Here is a 19,968-nt window from a genome sequence, read left to right as displayed (position 1 = left end):
GTATGATGCAGACCAACTAAGCATACAAAAAGTTGCATTAAATTCAGTTTCACCATCACCCAAACCCTTCTGGAGATCTGTGAAAATCAATAACTCCGTTCGTAGACATAATTTTCTGTGCTATACTAGGGGGATTCCAATTGAATAAGACAAGATGACGAACAAGAAATTTTAATGTAAGAGAGTACTAAATTTACTTAAAAAACACTCCGTGGGCTAAGTTTATAACTAGTTTTAATTTCACAAAGACGTTTATCATGTGGTTATTGGTTATATGGTGAAAGAAAAAGGAAGGATAGGAACTGGGGTTTTGGTACGTCAGATAGAGACAGCATGCATGCAATAAAGATCGTGATTGTTCGTGTCTCCGACCACCAGATCACAAACCCAACATTTACACAATATTTAAGTTAAACCTGTGCGATATCCATTCATACATCCAGTTTTTTGGAGCCTCGTCACACCTGCCATAAAGTTCTCTACACTGAACATACACCTGGGGACCCCTTACTGCGAGGGAGCAGCACTACTGCCTCACTACTGTGCATGTGTAATACCTGCTTTAATGCATTTCATCATGAAAATGATATCAAGTATTTATCTTAACATTCTAAATTTTCAGAAAGCAGGAATATCATGAAGTGAATGGATTCTGTATGGTGATCGCTGTCTCCTCTTAGTACGGAGGAAGTCAGTTTAAGAAGCGTAGTGATTAACAACTGGGTCGGGGAACACAACACAAAGCATTTAATGTGCTGCATTAATTTATGACGGGGTTTGACAAAATCTAGTAAATTAAACATTGATTTTAGGAAGAAGTTTAGTTTACGACATTCTACTTTAATTATGAAGTAAACTATGAGAATAAAGTGGAAATGTCGACTTTAATCTCAACATAAACGGCGAGAATAAAGTGGAAATGTCGACTTTAATCTCGACATAATAGTTTGTTTTTTTCTTCCCTGTGTCCGTATTGGTTTTTTTCTTCACCGTGGCCCTAATACGATTCCGTAGGGCTATACCACAAATAGCATTATAAATGCAAGTTGCAGGTTTATTATTTATGCATATATAGCTTAGCTTGAAGCAAGGTCCATATTAATGCAGTTTGCCTAAATGATGGTTCAGTTGGTAAAGATGTCATCACCAAGTTGCACTTGTTTTAGTTTATTTTAATTTGGTGAATACTGTGTAATGCACCTGGGCTTGAAGTCTTGAAGTAATAGTGCAACTATCAGTAATAATACTATTATTTATTTTATTGCTATTATTTATTAGTTTAAATATTATGCAGTTTAATGATGATAAAGTTGTTTAAAAAATCACTTTAACGTGTCAGTGGACAGAGATTGTTAACATTAACAGAAAGTGTAGTTGGTTTACAAAAAATATTTACTATTTATTCCTTTTCTAAGACACATTCGGTGCAATACAACTTTTGACAAGCACTTCTGGATATTTTACTAAGTCTAAATGCCTCTTTGTATGGTTGAAAATATGTTGTCAAAATTATAATTTGTTTTTGCAAAATTTGTTCAATAAAAAGGCTCTATATTTTGACTGCATCTGTCATGCAATGTGATACCTTCTCCATTAGTGCCACCCCCTTGAAAACTGTCACTTTATGGGGCAATGCAAACCTGTATTAATACTTGTGTGCACATTAAAATGTTTTTTTGTACAATGTACAATACTTTTGACAGTGGAATAGGTTATTCTTAGCCAGTAATTGCAGTGGAAAATGTGGTTAACATCCACTCATGCATGGGGAAAAAAATACCGTCGAATACCGTGAAACCGGGATAATTTAGAAAAATACCGTGATATAGAATTTTGGACATACCGCCCACCCCTAATCTGAACCCAAGACAGGTGTGCAGTAAATGATTTTTACTTACAAATTTTTCCATGATTTGCACAGTTTAATGAGGAGCATATCTTATCAATTGCTGATTACCATAGTTTTTCTGCAGTACCATCAGGATGGTCATTTTCCCTACACTTTCGCATGTCAAATATGGAAGAAATTTAAGAAAGATCCTGATTTTATAATGTGGAAAAATTGCATACATCTTCATTACTGCAAGATAGTGTAGTTTCTGTTCCCAATATTACAGAAGGATTAGGAATGCCTAGAAGATATCTTTTAACAAAAATTCTGACTGAGAAGAAATGTGCCATTTGAGATGTAGGTCTTCATAGGGTGTCATTCTCATGTATTGAAAATTTCATAAGTTAAGGATGAATGGAAAATATTTCATTTGCAGTAGCTTCTCAGATTTGAAGTGTATTCTATATTTTTGCTACTATATTTTTAATGGTTGTTAAACCACCAAATACCTGCTAAATTGATGTTGGTTAATAGTAGTAGGTGCACAGAGCAAGTAATATAAAGAGAAGATGGAGCAGTAAATCCTTTCTATAGCCATCCAAGCCAGAACAGTTTCATTTCTTACCGTTTCCCCACAAAAGCCTTAGCAAGCTGTATTTATGACCCAGGAATAGGATAGTAAGTTAAGCAGTACCATGCTCCCTACTACTTTGACCCAAGGTAAGTTATGGTGCTTCTCAGCTTTACACTGCTCAAGACCCATTTCACATTTTTTATTCTGTTTTGTACAAAATGATTTCTATTCACATTTTGCTTCTCACCTCCAGAATTCTAGATTTGCATATTTGCCTAGTCTTTTTCTGTGTGGAATTAGCACATTTTTCCCTTATCTCTGTGGCATTTTTCTCCAGGTACGTTGCTTTTTCTTCCACACCCTAAAGACTTGAATTTATATGTTGGATCAACCAGTAACTCTAAACTGGATCAAATTGACACAAATAGGGTCCGTGATGGAATGCAGCCCTATTCTCAAGTCTACCAGAATAAGTTACAGCACCCATAACCATGAACTGGATTAAGCAGTTATTTGTATTTGAATTGGCTCACATTCATTTTAATTTGTCAAATATACTCGGGTTTTAATTTTGTCCATGCACTTTTGCGGGGATTTTTGATATTTGTGAATTCACCTACTTTAGTGTTGTCAGCAAGTTCAATATCCAAAATCACTTTAAAAAATCGAAAGCACTATCTGTCTACCATTAACGCCTGTGAGTGCATCAATTTAGAAATTGTCTAATTTAAAGATTCTCACGCTATAGCTAAGTACTTTCTGTGTTCCACACCATTGCACCTGCATTCTTACCTTATTTGATTACAAGGCTATCCACATCCATTTTGCACAAACGCAAAGAATTTCCTTCTCCACATAAAAAAAGGTCCTTCTTAACTGAAACACATATGTACAATGCATTTCACTGCCCCTTAATTCCAATAAAAAACAAGTTTTAACAGAAAATGCCACACAGGCACAAACAAAAAATCATCAAAACACTATCAACATACAGTTAATGCTCCATATCTCAACCTGTTCCTAGTATATTGAGTAATGTTTATCCTAAAATGCTGTTTTTTACTTTTTCAAGAGACCTGTCCATTTTCTTTTTAAAAAGTGGAGGCAGTAGTTGCAACTGGTCTAAACTATCAGACAATAATTAGTGTATGAGTTGGAGGATCACAGTGCTTTCCTACACATTTAACTTCCTTCTATACACTTGCAGTTTCTCAAATTACAATCAATATCACACCACACCCTGGGAGACCAGAAATCAATATTCAGCATTTGTTGTTGCCAAGTGTCAGCCTAAAACCAAAAGCTAAAAAATGACAGTGATGCAAGTGAAGGTCACTTGACCATTCCAATTAATTTAATCACTGTTTTGTGGTATATACCAATATCTATTGCACCAGTATGTGTAAATTGTATTCTGTGTATTCCAAAATGTGCAAATGTAAATCAACAATGTAAGTATTACTTATGTCCACCAAACAACCTTTATTCTATAAAGCACATTTTACAGCAAATGCCATTCCAAGGTACTTTTCAAGTAGAGACACTATACAACTGTTTACTTTTTTTGCAATTTAATCACAGGTCAGTTATACGGCTGCTTAGGATCACATAAACTAAATTGACTATTCTGGGAGTTTAAAGTCCAGTGCTTTGTATATTATATATTGCACTGCCAGCGATAATATGAACTGGTTATCAAAAAATAACCTTAACATTGGACTTCATATACTGGGACAAACACTCCTCTGAACCTTGGCAGCCAAAAGGGTTATCCAGCTACAGTCCTATTTAAGCTAAAGAAAAGTCAAGCTGACTTGTTAGGCTCAAGAGCACTTCTGATTTATGCTGGTAGCCTGGTCATGCTGAATCTAATGTTTATTCTTTGACACTTTTCAAGTGAGCCAATTTTAAAAAAAATTGTGACAGTTTTGAGGTTCTGTGTTGATGCTCCAGTTCAAGTTGAATCTTAACATTTTCATATTAATACTAGAAAATCAGCCTCTTGAGGACTGGAGTAAAACATTGAACCATCTTTTCCATTACCATACTTTTTGTCTACTGAATGTTTTTATAGTACCAACTATTTACCTGCCACATTTCCATGTTGTAAGGATTGTACCAAAAGTGACTTTTTTGTTTTGATGTATTTTGTATCATTCTATAGTGAGGAGTTGGCATAGTTTGCATACAAGATAAAATTTCTCATTTATGATGGTATCATTCCTTGCATTTATATATTGGATCAACTGGTAACTCTAAACTTGTGTAAATTTGTGTATAGAGCATCTGGGGAGAGGCAGCAGAAGGCCAATTGTTCTATGAAAATAATGAAACTTCTATTTAAGAATAGTCCAAAAGTTAAACATAGTCACAATATCCACAGTCTCAGATGTTGCAATCAGGGTGATGCTGGCTTTACTATTGCATAAATGACACATCTTCATACAGCTTCCAAGGCCATGCCCCAAGTGACCAACTATAGTGTCTAAGCAATGAATCCACCCAATGACAACTTCAATGTGATAACTAAAATAGCATCCACAAAAATAAAAGTGACTTTGTGAAATACTTAATCTATAAACCAGAAAATAATATAAGTAAACTCTACTAGTAACAAGACAGCTTTGCCCCATTAAAAAAAATTGGCAAATGCTTTACATTTCACTTTTTATTTGATAAATGGGCATTAATTAAACCTGGAAAGCCAAAAATGCCATCTGTCGTACCTACTTCACAACCTTTATTGCAATGTTTCACTATTAATACATCACTTTTTAGTATTTCATATTATTCACTTCAACTCAAGGTACCCCCACCCCCTTCCTCTAGGGGTCAAGACAAAAATGTTATGAACTGAACTATGGTGAGAATTACCTATGTACCAAATGATGTCTTCCTCTTCAAAAATAAAGCTGTGGCACATAAAGAACAAACCATGAGAGGTTGTGCTTTATAGAAATAGAGATAGTAATTTACAGTAAGTTTTCTACTACTTGACATTCATATTATAGCACCTTTTTAGGAGTTTTTTTGTATGGGAGAGTAATATTATCTACATTAAGTAGAAATTACTTTAATCTGACATTCACTTGTAGAAAACTTTTTAATCCCTCCTTAAAAGATAAGAACCCTTTTCTGTGAGACATGTTTTCCTGTTTCCCAATTATCTGTCCAGTATTAACATATATTTCTTGTCATTTTCATTGGTTCACTGTACCATATCTATGGGAATAAACTTTGTAGCCATATTGAATTCTGAAAAAAAATTGTTTAACTCCTCAAATTCACACAATATTCTTTCAGTCATGTTAACCTCTACAGAAGCAGTAGTTAAAATGATTAATAAACTAGAAAGAAAGGTACATAAGGAATTGGCTCCCACAATAAAAACGACTTGCAGGAATCTTGTTGGCAATAATGTGCATTTGGTGCAAGTTTTAAGAAACTATATGAGTGCAAACTTATAATAAAACTCCAAATTCTATGGATATGAATACAATTTTGTAAAACCTTTAACAAAATCAAAACAATATGTCATGCTGTGCTTTTGTATAGTGTCAGTTTTATTAGCTTGTTCTGGAATCACAGGGAACAGGCAGCATCTAGTACAAGGCAGGTTCCAAATCTAATTGAGATTTTAGTCAGTCATGGGCATACATGCTCAGTTTATAGTCAGGAGCCTAGAATGCCCAGGAAAGACCCAAAGGCAGCCACACTAATCACTGTCTCTCTGTACCTTTTATGCCTTTCTAATGTTTTTTTTTCTGTTGGAATACAAAGATTTTTTTTTCTGTACTGTACCATTTTAAATACTCTTTTTCTTCTGCTATTATGTTTTGCCTAATTTATTCTGCCAATTATTCAATACTTTTTTTATATCATTTTTTCATGTTTTTTCTACAACAAGCAACGTTACATTGGAAAAACCAACAAAGCGATATAGCCACATGGGTCTCTATAACAGAATAGTAATATTGTATAATTTACCACTGTCTGTTTTCAGATTATTTGGAAATTCTGGTAATAATTTAATTTTAACTTGTACGTGGTACTTGATTTTCTTAATGGTGCCAAAAAAAAAAAAAAAAACTGACACATGGAGTTCCAATAAAAATACTAGAGTTAGTAATATTATGTATAGCCAGTTCACATAAGAACTGTAGAAATTTATTATTAGAGATTGAAGAAAATATTGTTAGTTGAATACTGGGTACTACTTCTCTCTGACAGCTTCATGTTTAGATCCTGACCCAGTCATACTTTTTCTGTGTCTTGCATGTGGTTAACTTCCAGTTTTTGTCCCATAGGTCAAAGACATGTGCTAGGTTGATTGCAAGAGATTGGTCCCTGCATTATGTCCACTGCTGCTGAGAAAGACCTCAACTTGTTGCAGCCCTGTAATTAGATTAAGTTGGATGGATCAGTATTGTAAGATATATAAATGCATTCTTTAGAAATTTGCAGTATGACAATTTTAGCGATTTATTAATCTTGGATTGGAACAGTCATGAAGTTATATGAAATCATCCAAAGTGATAATGAAGTAATTCAGAATTGCATCAGAAGAAGGTTTTAAAGGCAGGTGCATGGCAAGAATCCGTGGCCGTGCCTTCTGTGTAGTAGTTCTCCTTATATTTATGTGGTTTTCCACCTGATACTTTTGCTCTTGTATTTCAAAAATGTGCAGTCAAGTTATGAATTAAATATTCCTGAAAATAACTCACTGGCATTTTCATTCATCCATTTTCTATCCAGCTTATGTAGTTCAAAGTTATGGGGTGCTGTATCTTACCTTGGGAGCATTCAGCACAAGGCAAGAACCAACCCTGGACAGGGTGTCAGTCCAGTGCAGGGCAAACATTCTCAGATACCCTCCCGTATGCACCCATGCTTTGTCAATTTATAGTCACCAGTCCACCTAACCTACATACTTATGATATATGAGAGGAAAACCATGTAAACTCCAATTATAAGTGGCAGTGAGATGCAAACTTTAAGCCAGTAATGTTTACCATAAGTTGAACATAGGTCAATGCACCTGTTAAAAAGGTTATGACAAATCAATAACATATTAGCACGTTGCCCAGGATTTGAAGAGACATAGGGCATGCCTGACAGATTCAGTCCTTTAACAGAGGAACATGCACACTTTGCCACATTTTGTTGTTGGCAACTCAGGAGTACATTAGGTAATCTGATTTATGTTTCTGTTAAACAAAATGGAATTACGGATTTAAATACATTCTTGTTCATTATGGCATTGGAGAGTCAAGAGGTGATTAAAGCAAGAATTAAGTGCTTTTAGTAGCATAGTGCCTGGAAAGCCCCTCCATGTCTGTGTGTTAATTGCGAGCCAGTAGAAAGACTGACTATTATTTATTGTTTTAAATAAAAAAAAAAAAATCAAACTTGATTATTCCTGTCTTGGTCCTGTGCTAACTTGGATGGGTCGCTCCAGCGACCCTGCCCTGGATGAACAGGTTGGGAAATGAATGGCTAAAATTAGGCAGCTGAAAGAGTAAATGAAAAAAGTAATAATTTGCAGAAAATATTTTCATTTTTCATCACAACTGGACTTAACACATGGAACAACCTGCTCTGAGCGGTCGCGAAATTTATCAAGATAAATAAATAAACACGTGTTGTTTTTCAGAGAAATATTTCTGCCGCTAGACTGGCCAATTGAGTCTTCTTTAACCCATTTGACCGTCATTCCAGAGACAACTCATCACCACGAGCACGCCGCCATTCAGTGAACAGCAGCTAGAGATGGAGGGCAGGGTTTAACCCAGCCTTTTCGTCGATTAGGCAAACTGAATCCAGCCACATATAGTATATGAAGAAGAAAGCGGTTTAATGTGTAATATTAGTGACAGTTCTTCAAGAGCTGACAGTGACAGCTTGATAGATTCTACTTAAAGTATTAATGAAGCATACCAAGATAGTGATTTCGGTCAACCGGTAAATTATGATGAGCGTGTTACCCCAAGAATCCAGGGCAACTTTCGATGCTGCAGTTCACTGAACTCCAGCGCTAAAGGCAGAAGATTCATATAAACTCATACTGAATTTCAGTCAGTTCTTTAGTGACAGTGTATAACCTGTAATATTGTAATGGAGCATAACATATTTGCACAGCACACAATGAAGCCAAATCCAGCCTGAGCATATAGTCTGATGTCCATTAAGACCAACTGGTTTGCTTTGCACTTCTTGCATTTCAAGTCATAATTCACAAATTCCGATTTTTGAAATGTTCCGATCGACAAAACCCTTTCCCCTCGGACAGAAAATCATATATAAAAAAAGTTTGTTTTATTTATCCTGAGAATGTATTTTGTTAGTAACAATTCACCTGTTATTTCATGTAGGAGAAATCCTTTTTGAAGATAAAACCGTTCTTAGTTTCCCCTGTAGTGAGAGTAACCAGCTATTCATTCGTGAATGCTTAATTGGATTAAAATTGGTCTTGGCCATTCAAGAATTTATTTTTTTTAACTTTGAGATCACTATCCTGTTGTACAATGAAGCATCCCGCAATGAGTTTGGAGGCATTTACTGGAACTTGATTAGATAAGATATTTTTAGAATTCATCATGCAACAGCCATCAGTTGTTACATTGTCAATGAAAATAAGTGTGCCAGTATCTGTGGTAGCCATACATGCTCAAGCCATAACACCCCAAACGCTATGTTTAACTGATGACCCGATATGCTTTGGATCTTGGGCAGTACCTTCTCTTCTCAACACTTTGCTGTTGCCATCACCCTGATGCCGGTTAATCTTTGTCTAGTCTGTCCACAAGACCTTTTTCCAGAATTCTGCAGGCTCTTTTAAGTACTTCTTTTAATCTTGCCATCTTGTTTTTGTGGCTAACCAGTGGTTTTGCTTTGTGCAGTGTGGCCTCTGTATTTCTGTTTATGAGGTCTTCTCTAGATAGTAGTCTTTGACACATACACATTGGATACACATACACATTTGCCTCCTGAAGGATGTTTCTGATATGTCGGACAGGCATTTGGGGCTTTTTCTTTACAATAGTGAGGATTCTTCTGTCTTCAGCAGTGGAGGTCTTCCTTGACCTACCAGTCCCTTTGCAGTTAGTGAGCTCACCAGTGTGTTCTTTTTTTTTTTTCTTAATATTTCAGACAATTGATTTAGGTAATCCTAAAGTTTTACTGATGTCTGTCTTTTAATATTTTTATTCTTATTTGTCAGCCTCACAATGGCTTCCTTGACTTTTTCATTGGCACAACTCTTGAACAATGTTGAACAATGGCAACTACAGGCCCAAGAAAGTCTATAGGTATAAGCTAGCCTAGGTATCTTATGCCTGCACTAATGAAGCTATAAAACACACCTGACTAATCGCAAATGCCTGCAACGCCAATTATCCCAAACGTTATGCTAAAATGGAGGGACCTTATAGAAAAAGTGTTGTAATTTCTACATGGTGTGACCAAAATGTATACAGATACTCTTAAATTAATATCTTCATTGTGCACTTCCAGTATGAGAGTTTTTATAATACACCAAAGTGTCAACTGTAAACACATTGTCTTGGAGCAGAATATACTGTGTGCTGTACAGATTAAAAGTAAAAACACCATAAATCCTAAAATTACCTTTAGAATCATTACAAATTGCTCTACAACCTATTTCTGGGTAAATATAAAGGAAAGCTGAAAAGTTCCAAAAGTAAGAGCACACATGCAAGTCCAAGGCCACATAATGCAAGACATCAAATATTAGTGTTATGTTTGTCAAGGGTGGCAGTTTCAGTAACAAATTGAATCAAATTCAAGTAAATGTGAAGAAGTCCATGGTAATTTATTCATTGAAACTAGCATGCCTACAAGGCTATGTAATACACCATGGTTCAGCAAATTTGCTAACTCTGTCCACCTCAAATTTAACATGAACATGTGTTACCTGAGCAAACATTATGGTGTAAATGTAGAAAAGTGACTTGTGTAATTGAGATAACATTCCACTTCTTTGAATTTTTGCTGTATGAAGCTACTTCAGCCATTTGTTGTTTGCTGTGTTCCAGTTAAATATGCATTGATAATTGGCATGTAAAAATGTAGTTTGATCGGCACAAATGATAATAAATGTATTCATATTATAAAATTCTTCATATCCAGTATCTGGTTTTGGTTTTGTTTGTTTTTATCAAGGGGTAACCTTTATACTTGTAACATTAAACAAATATATTCAAACCTATTAACTCTACACTTCTGTCTGATTGAAACACAAAACTAAACTCTGCAGTTCTTTAACCATACCATAATTACTAAAACTGAAATTAATATATAATGTGTAAAAATAAGTGTCTGTGAAACAAAAACTAAACTAAATCCACTTTATGAAGGAAAACCAAAACTAAACTGAATTTCCAATTAAGATCAGAAATAATAGAGAAAATCTAATATAAAAAGACAAAACTTTAATAACCTTGATGCTCAGGAAATAATTCTACTCAGGGCACCAAAAACAAAAAGAGGTCAATGAGGCACTGGTGGAAGACCAGGAGGACTCATCTATACCAATAGGTGGCAGCAGAGAGTTACCACATTGCTGAAGCAATCATTTTCTCATAATGATGCATATACGCTTTGTGTAGCATTTATATTTAAAACTGGGCCCAGTCCCAATATTTTGGCTAATCTGCTTTTAATAAGTCTGATACATTTTGGCAAATTCCATGCTCAAAAATAAAATGTTACTATGAGTTTTTGTTTTATATGCAGTATGTGTCATTTATGACTGTTCATTTACTTATTTAAGCCATATAGTCAGAGTGACAGCTTTTAAGAAGTACTAAGAAAGGGTCATTTTTTTGACCCATTGTCACTGCTTACTGTCAAGTGCAACCAATATTACTTAGTCTGGCTATTTATAAATTAATAGGCCCTCTGTCAGTGTGACCAGGTAATGTAAAATAATGGGTTTTAAATAGATATATCTGCTCTATATAAACACACATACTTGTCTAAAAATAGTTTTAACAAAGCTTTATCAGTTTTTCTATTTTGAAATCATGTATTTTTAACTAAATTAAGGTATTTTGCCTTACATAGTAACTGACGAATCAGGAGAAGAACATTCCCCAAAATCTCACCCTCTCCCATTATTTGTTCATTAGAACTTCGTCAACAAGTTCACATAGAAAGTGGCAGTACTAATAGAGAAGGCATTTTCACAACAGTACACTCTTAGATAATCTGAGACAGCGCTGAGGTCAATTAATCAGAACTACATTTTTCATCAGTAAATGAATATTCGCTATAAGTAGATTATATTCATATTCAATTTGTTTGAGGCATAGGCCAATTCAGTTGTAAATTTTACATCATGCACATCTATATCAATTCAGAATGTCAAAAAGCCTTTATTTAGATCCTGTCTATGACATATAATCTTTAAGTGTCAACTTCCACAGCCACAACTTTTCAGTATGTTTTTATTATTGGGATGGAACACCATTGCTCTATGAGCTATCTAATGTGATACCTATAGTATGGTACTTGCTCATCTTTTCATTTTGCTCCTTACCTGCCTGCTGTATTGTAATAGGAAAAAGATATGGTATGCTCCTTAAATTTAGATTAGAAAAAAAAATTACTCAATAAGGAGCCTCAGGTTTTTGACTGTACGATACTAATTTATAATCTTAAAGAACAGAGAACTCTCCTGCCATTTCAATAAGCCCTAATCTCCTGCCACTGTACTGAATATTCAGTTGTTTTTTATACAGTTGTTGCTTCATTTTTCTTTCTTTCTGAATTGAATAGATTTTTTTTGTTAGTGAAGTGTAACTTAATTGCAACTAACCTTCTAAGACGAGAATATATCCATCAATCTTCCTGCCCTGCTTTGCCCACTTCAGGTATTATGGTTGTTGGAACTTATCCTAGCAGCATCAGGCACAAAGGAGGAACCCTCTCAGGATGAACTGAACATACTCCCATGCCCTGCTCATACGTAGCTAAACTAGTTTCCATTCAGATTTTTAAGAGCTCTGTTTATTTAAAATTATTGTGAGGTTAAGAAATGTAATAATGGCTTGGGCCTTAAGTAACATATACCAGCCCTGATCCCAGACATATAACCATTAGGATAAAGCCTGAAAGATGTTTAGTAGGCCAGAAGGGAAGGTCTAAGAAACACAATCACTTGTTTAATTAGGCTCAAGTCGGACTTTGTAGTTTTATTTCGTATTTAGCCTTTCTGTATCCCAGAATATTTCTTTCCCTGCCTTGTTGCATACTTTATTGTATAAACCATTTGTATGTTCCTTCATTTAACAATGTTCTTTGTTTTTATTTGTCCTATTTTTTTAAAGCCCATTTCCCATAGGTTTATATTTAATTGAGCATACCAAGGAAAAGTAATTAAATGCTAAAAATATGAACCATTAAAATATAAAGCAGAAGTAAAATTAAACAGTTTAAAAAAACTGCAGCTTTTTATAACTACAATAAAGTCTTAAAGGCCTTCCTTGGAGCTTACACTAGGTGGCATGCAAGGAGAGCTAAGGATTTGTTAAATTGTTACACAGTAAAAAGTTGTTCAAACATCTGCTCTGTCTCCACACATCTAGTGAGTTTGTGTGAGAGTGTGTTTGTACTTTATTATATAAGTGGACTCGTTTAAAATTAAGCAAATTTTATGAATGAGCCATTGTGCAAGCTTGATAATTTAAAACAGTGTCTAGAAAAAATATTTTCAGTGGAGACTGTAGCTGGCCAGTATCTTAGTTGTGCTTACCCAGGAGAAATAAATGATATCCTGCACTTCTCACTCCACGAGAAACATTAAATAAACAAAAAAACAGAGTAATTTTAAAGCTGATGCCTTTTTATTGCAAAGCTAGACTGGCGAGTAACTGATTTTAGATGTGTATGTGTGTGTGTGTGTGTGTGTGTGTGTGTGTGTGTGTGTGTGTGTGTGTGTGTTTTGTTTTTTGTTTTGTTTTTTACGAATTATAGAAGAATTGCACTACTAGCTAGCTTTTCACAAATGAATGGTGCAATATTCGGAAGCCAGCCACATTATTAGGCAAAATTCAAAGTAACTTTTTGTCAAATTAAACTTTTTTAATCGATTTTTGCATTTAAAGTCACTGTTCATCTATGAAACTGTGTGCATGAAAATGGGTTCTCTAGCATGTTACTAAAATTAGCTGTAGACAATTTTCACTTGTTTGTAGCATACATTATTTCTATTAAGCACTATATTATCCATCCCTCCATTTTCTACCTTGCTTACCTCATTTGGGGTCACGGGATCCACTGCTTATTTACTATATTATGTTTTCTGTAAATATACTCTGTTGTAAAATGCTCTTTATCTCTACTAACATATGCTGTATGATATATCTTGTGTGTGGTATGCTTTGAATGCTAATAAACAAGAGTCAGATCAATTTTCTGTCAATTATGTGTAATTGCTTCTCTGTTTATCCTAAGTCAGCATGCATCCACAAAGTGTGGCTAAGCACAGCAACAATCATAAATCTATCATAAGGCACTAATGCATCCTTAGAAAGGGAGCTATTATTTACAGTTGCCCTAATTTAATCAGCCATTCGGACCTTACTTTATGTAATACATTTTCATATAAAATGCAATTTCAAAAGCCCTTATGAACATGGTATGAGTTACTGAGATCTGAACATCAGCAGGATATGTTAGTTACTCAAGCATCACACAATGAGATCTAGAACTTAAATGAGTGACTCTGTGATTTCAAGGCTAGCCCAATAGCCAGTAAGGCACGTGTCTCTGTATTTTGGAGACAGAAGGCTAAGTGAGGTATAAGGAAACATTAGAAGAAAGCTGTAAGTACAGTACCATAAAGCAAAGAAGAGATAAATTGACATGGAGATGCACCCCCACCCCTTTTCTCTTCCTTTTTTTCTGCATCTAGCATTATTTTTGTCACAGTTTGGCAAACAGAAAATAAACTAGTGATGTAACAGAGTTTCCAGTGCATACTTGTGGAGAATGCCTTCCACTGTGTAATACGTTGATAGCAGACACCTTTTTCATTTGACTGGTTTTATGTATTATTGTATATCTGTGTTATCTATACCAATCTTGAATGAACAGCATACATTGTGATTGCTTGCATAAAGTATATTCTTTACAACTGGACAACAGGTAAATTAAGAGACCTACGCCAGTTCACACAGAAAGCTGGAGGTAGGGATTAAATTTAATCAATTTTTGTATGGTACTCTTCACTGAACACAGGCTTGGAGCGCCTGCACAAATTTACATCTATGATATATTAATAGAAAACTACTAGGCCATAAACCATTTAATTACATAAACTCAGAGTACATCGAACACACTGTACAACAGAATTCATCTTAATGAAGTAGTCATCTTATGGTTTAAGGTCTATTCCCTTGACATTATGGCAAATTTCCTGCATCATATTTCAATAAGTTCGAGTGGCAGCTTAATCAAAAAGTACATTTTGCTTATACAACATTTGGAATCCCTACATAACATATTTTTAAAGAAGTATGTGTCATTTTTATTTGAGTAGTCATGTAATTTTAATAACTGCTTGTCTTATAGTTTTAATATTGTACATAGCTTCACTTTTTTTCTGCTCTAGGATGAAGTGTCCACTTCAAGGAGCTAATAAAAGATTTCTTCTCAATACGCTAAGGAATACATTTCCAGCAAGAAAGCCAACTGAAAGAAAACAATCAGCTGACAAAAAGTCAGAGGGCCCAACAAAGACTGGTCAGAAAAAGGACACAGTAAGGAAACACAGCTACCATGCTTATAAGTCTGAGGCCAGGAGTTGGGATAGCTGTTCCTCCTCAACAAAGAAAACCAGTCCCAGCAGGCACAGCTCGCCAAGCGGAAGAAGAAGAGACAAAGCTCATAAGCATAAGCACTCCAAAGCACGAGAATCCAAATATTACAGAGAGAAGTAATTGCTCACCTTTTATGAATTAGTGATGGAATAGTATTTTAAATGTGTACTCTATAGATTGAAGTTGCGTGAACAGACCTAATATTCTGTTAACTGTTTAAGTGGAAGGGTTTATCCTTCATTACATTTTTTTTTATATACCTCAGGTACTGTATTTACTTTATAGTGCATGGTGTGACTGTTAAACAAACCTAAACCAGCCAAAAAAGTGGTAGACTAATAAAATAGATCACATTTTACCTCCCCTTACCAACCTACAACACTATAGAGGAAAAGTCTTGTATTATTCCTGGTCCTATCAAATATACAAAACCTCCTATATTTAATGCCCTCCTTTAACAGTGTAAACTGAAAAGCATACACTTAAAGAGTTGCTGCTTTGCCTTTAACACCATTGTTCATTTGGCTTTATTCTCAAAGGGATCATTATTTGACTAGGTGTTCTGAATCAGTTCTGGCAAGTACCCAAAAAACACAGGTAGCATAATAATCATCAACAAGTTGGGCCTCCTTGGAGATATGGTGAATTTTGTATTGTTCAAATTTCATGTGGGATAAGGGTGCATGAACATAGACTTTGAGACTGTACCTACTTGGGCACAAGTCAGGATCTGGTGGCCAGAGTGTCCCTGTCCTAATAACCACCTCATAAGGGTTAATGATAAAGTAGTTCCCTTTTTAAGTCATCATACATGTACATTTATTTAAAAAAAAAAAAATCACAATTTCATTGACACTTGGGAATAAAAAAAACCCCACTCTACATAAACATTTTTGTAAATGTTTCTTTAATGTTTAACTTTGAGTGTTCAGTTTCACCTGGACCGAGGATGCTAAGTTCAGATTCACCTTGACCATGATCTGGCATCAGTAAATAATCCTCAACAGATATTTCCTGAAATACTTGAAATGAATAGAAATCATTCCAATATTCATAAGAATGTTTTGTAGAGAAGAGTTTAGAAGGTTCTACCATACATTCCCATAGAATTCCTTTATACCTTTGATAAAAGCAATAAAGCTAGTATTTCAGTGATCATTTTGTGCTATTTGTAGCATGTAGTATTTCTCCTAAAAGTTGAAATGCAGCTTAATGTTCTTGATACTTGTGTTTTTGTTTTAGAAGATTTTATTACTTTTTGTTATACAGTATTTTGGGTTTTTTGTTTATGTCAAAGTATCATTAAACTATTTTAATTAAAATAGTTAAGAATTCTGTATAGTTCTTATTACACCCAAATGTGTGGTTTAAAAGTGATTGCTTAGTGTGTTCTTATATCAAGGTAATGGTATTATTGTAGTAAAACTTTAATGTAGAACCTTAAATGAAAAACAATGCAACTATGCTCATTTATTTATTTATTCAGGTATGTATTCCCCTCATGTCTCAGTGGGATTAGGACATTATTTGTTGAACCCAATGATTTTATTTTGTAATGTGTACTGTGGCAGAGGAATGCCTGTATGGCACTCAATCATTTTTTATTAAAGAAAAAAATCCATAAAATTATGAAAAAAATTAATAGATTAAACCCTAGCTGCCACAATGGACCTGTCTTCTATAGCTTTCAGCTGGAGTTTCTTGCCTTCTAACAACTAAACCCCCCAGTATCTAAAACATCAAAATTTTACTGCCCCAGTCACTTCTCATTCTCTCACTCTCACCCCACCACCGAGTCCTGAGATGCACTACCACCCTTCCATTTCAGCTCTTACACTAACTTGTCTGTAGTATCTAATCAGCCATTAAAAGCAATCCCCATAATCAGGTCCAGTTCAGGAATGCCCTCTAAAATTCTTAAGGACCTCTTATCAAAGCTGTATTCCCAAATTAAAGGACTAGGCACCCTTCATAACTTTCAGACTACCTGTAATCATCTCACCTATTCCACATGGAAATCCTTTACCACTGTGTGATAGCCTGTGTGACTTTTTCCTGGGTTTTTGCCAGTTTCCCCATGAATAGCTTTCTTACTTCAGTGCCCACTTACTTTCAGGACACTCTTAAATAACTGTGGTCTACAGAGGCTGTTTACTTTCATTGCCATTTGAAGAGGCACTTCAGTTAACATTGGGGCTTCTTCAATTAAGGTAAGGATGCTGATGGGTTTGTTTCTTGTTATATTTACATTAATGCATTTAACAGAAGCTTTTATCCAAATCAACTTACAAATCAAATGCAGTACATATCCAATCCTAAGCCTTTTCTGCCCCTGGTGGCCTATTTCTCTACCTTAGTTAATAATTTAAAATGCAGAAAAGAAGTCTGGTTATGTGCTTAGATTCCTAAGAAATTAGTGATAACATTTGCAGGTATCACATATTAAATTCTGCAATATTGTAACTAGTAAAATGTAAATCAATAACTGCCTTGTATAACTTTAGTTTTTTTCTAATGAAAGCAGAATACTAATACAGAGGCTTGTTTTCAAATATCCATTTGAAATTGCTTTGAGTTTTTGTTCTTCTCCCCATATCCATGAAGGATTTTTTTTTCTCCTAGACAAAAAACTTAAGATTCAGCAGTTGCTGCTTGTCCATTAATCGAGAAACAAACTTTCAATCTGCTAAGAGTATAATACTCTCATTGCTTCAAGGCCAACTGTTTGCAACTTGTAAGTCCCAGGTAGGGCTAATAGATTTGGAAAAAAGAGATAGAGATAACTTAAGAATATTAATGATGGTGGATAAAGTTATAATGGTGCGAACACAAAAATATTACCTTTTATTAAAGAAAAAACAGGCTTACAACTCCTACTTCTCCAAATGTGTCATTGCTTCAAGAAGTAAGTAGGGAGCCATATCATAATTACAAGGCGCAGATATGGCACTCTGAAACAACCACTACCAGCAATACTGATAGCAAATAAGTGGTCACCCTATAGGAAATAAAATGAATTGCAATTTTACCAGACTTCACAGTGGCATGTGAGAGAAATGAGTAAATTCAAACATTCCTGATATAAGGATTCTTCCAGCAGGGTTTTTACATCACTGCATATTCCATACAGTTGTCAGAACCTTTCTGAAATTGCTCTGATTACTGGCTACACAAAGCTCAAATCACTCTTGTACTTGAAAAGTACAGGCAGACCTCACTAGCACAAAGTAAGTGTGGACCCTGCACAAGCCAAACGGAGCAAATGCGTATAAAACTCACAACAGAGGGGACAACCAAAACTCTCACCTAAAATAACAAATTTATTAAATTAAACAAAGTCCAGGGAATTCTGAATATCCAAAGAATTTTAAAGCTCAACAAATTTCAAATGTTCTGGAATGGTGTCACAAACATAGTGAAAGAGTGTAAAGAGAAATTGGCGTTGGCCCTGGGGGGATGCAGTGACTGCAGGTTTTCATTCCAATCCAGTTGCTTGCTTAGAAAATCCTTGCCAATAGTATCTTATTTAATATCATGGTTTTGTTAGCAGTTTAACTCTCCAATACCAGGTCATTCTGGAACCATAGAACTTTTTTTTTATCCTTTCTGATGATATCATCCAAATGGTTTGAAGCCTAAAACAGATGATTACTTTTGAGTTCTTCACTAATTTATTAAAAACCAAAAAGTACATAAAGATACACGCACTGGTGTAAATGGTAACAAGCAAGATGGAGAAGTGCTGGTTCCTTTGTAAACTTATTTTTAATAAGGAACCATTTAAAAACAGTAAATGCAGCTGGTTAAGGCTCGCATAAGCAATTAAGCTTTCAAAATCTTAACAGGCGAGGCAACTAATACGAAGCTGAAAAACTGTCATTAGAGCAGTAAGTGCTTCATCAGCAATAATTAACCTCTCATGAAGCAATTAGGTTGAAACAAAAACCTGCAGCCCTCCAGCACTGATGTTGCTCAAACCTGATTTAAAGGGTCTGAGTCTTAAAAGCAAATCAATTCAATGAGGTTAATTAGAAACAAAAAATGGTCTCTAAGAAAATAATTAGACTGAAAACCTGTAGCCACTGTGGCCCTCCAGGATCGTAGTTGAAAAGACCCACAAAACAGGCTGGGACCCTCACTAGCCTTCACTACCACAGGCAACCAGCCCCCATCCACCTAAAGTAGGCTTTGGCATACAAAGTCCTAAAATAAGTCACCACTGGCTTTTAAAGTTGAAAATATACTTTGATTGTCCTAAAATTACTTTCAAGAGGACACCCAAGTAACACCTGGCTGTGGCAGATAGAGGGTCATTTCCGGAGGGTGGGACTGAACCACATGTCTGCCTGGGGTGTTGCCAACCAGGATCCAGAGCTGTTTCGTCATGTGGTGGGTGCAGCAATGCGCTGTAATAATGACTCGGAGACAATGAAATGGGCTGCAGAATAATTTTTGTATGTTTCCCTTTCACCAGAGGAAATAACTTGCTGTATCCTAGTTTTTCCATCATTAAAGCAGTGTAGAATTCAGTTGTGCCGCATGTGTTTATTACAAATGAAAGTTAAAGAAAACACCAAGTCCATTAAGAGAGTGACAACCTATAACTGGAGTTTATATGAAAGTCGTCACACTCATTTTAAAAAAATAACAAGGGGAAGTTGTATTGCCCATATCAAAACAATCTACTCCACTTTTGCATATAGCCTGACTAGCGCTGGACC

At 35.2% G+C, this 19,968-nt stretch overlaps 1 protein-coding gene across 2 annotated transcripts in view; it reads left to right on the top strand.

The window, feature by feature from the left end:
- Positions 1-16,571, top strand: part of si:ch211-140b10.6 (protein POLR1D-like) — a 46,418-nt gene extending 29,847 nt beyond the window's left edge. For both annotated transcript variants that reach the window (XM_028799492.2, XM_028799491.2), the window contains one exon: positions 15,040-16,571. In XM_028799492.2, the coding sequence (XP_028655325.1) occupies positions 15,040-15,367 (328 nt within the window). In that variant the 3' untranslated portion in view covers positions 15,368-16,571. The remainder of the gene's footprint in view (positions 1-15,039) is intronic.
- Positions 16,572-19,968: the final 3,397 nt, after the last annotated feature.

This window comes from Erpetoichthys calabaricus, chromosome 4 (genome assembly GCF_900747795.2).
Source record: "Erpetoichthys calabaricus chromosome 4, fErpCal1.3, whole genome shotgun sequence".
Classification (NCBI taxonomy): Eukaryota; Metazoa; Chordata; class Cladistia; order Polypteriformes; family Polypteridae; genus Erpetoichthys; species Erpetoichthys calabaricus.
Note: the sequence above shows the minus strand (reverse complement) of the source record. Positions and strands in the feature narration are given on the sequence as shown.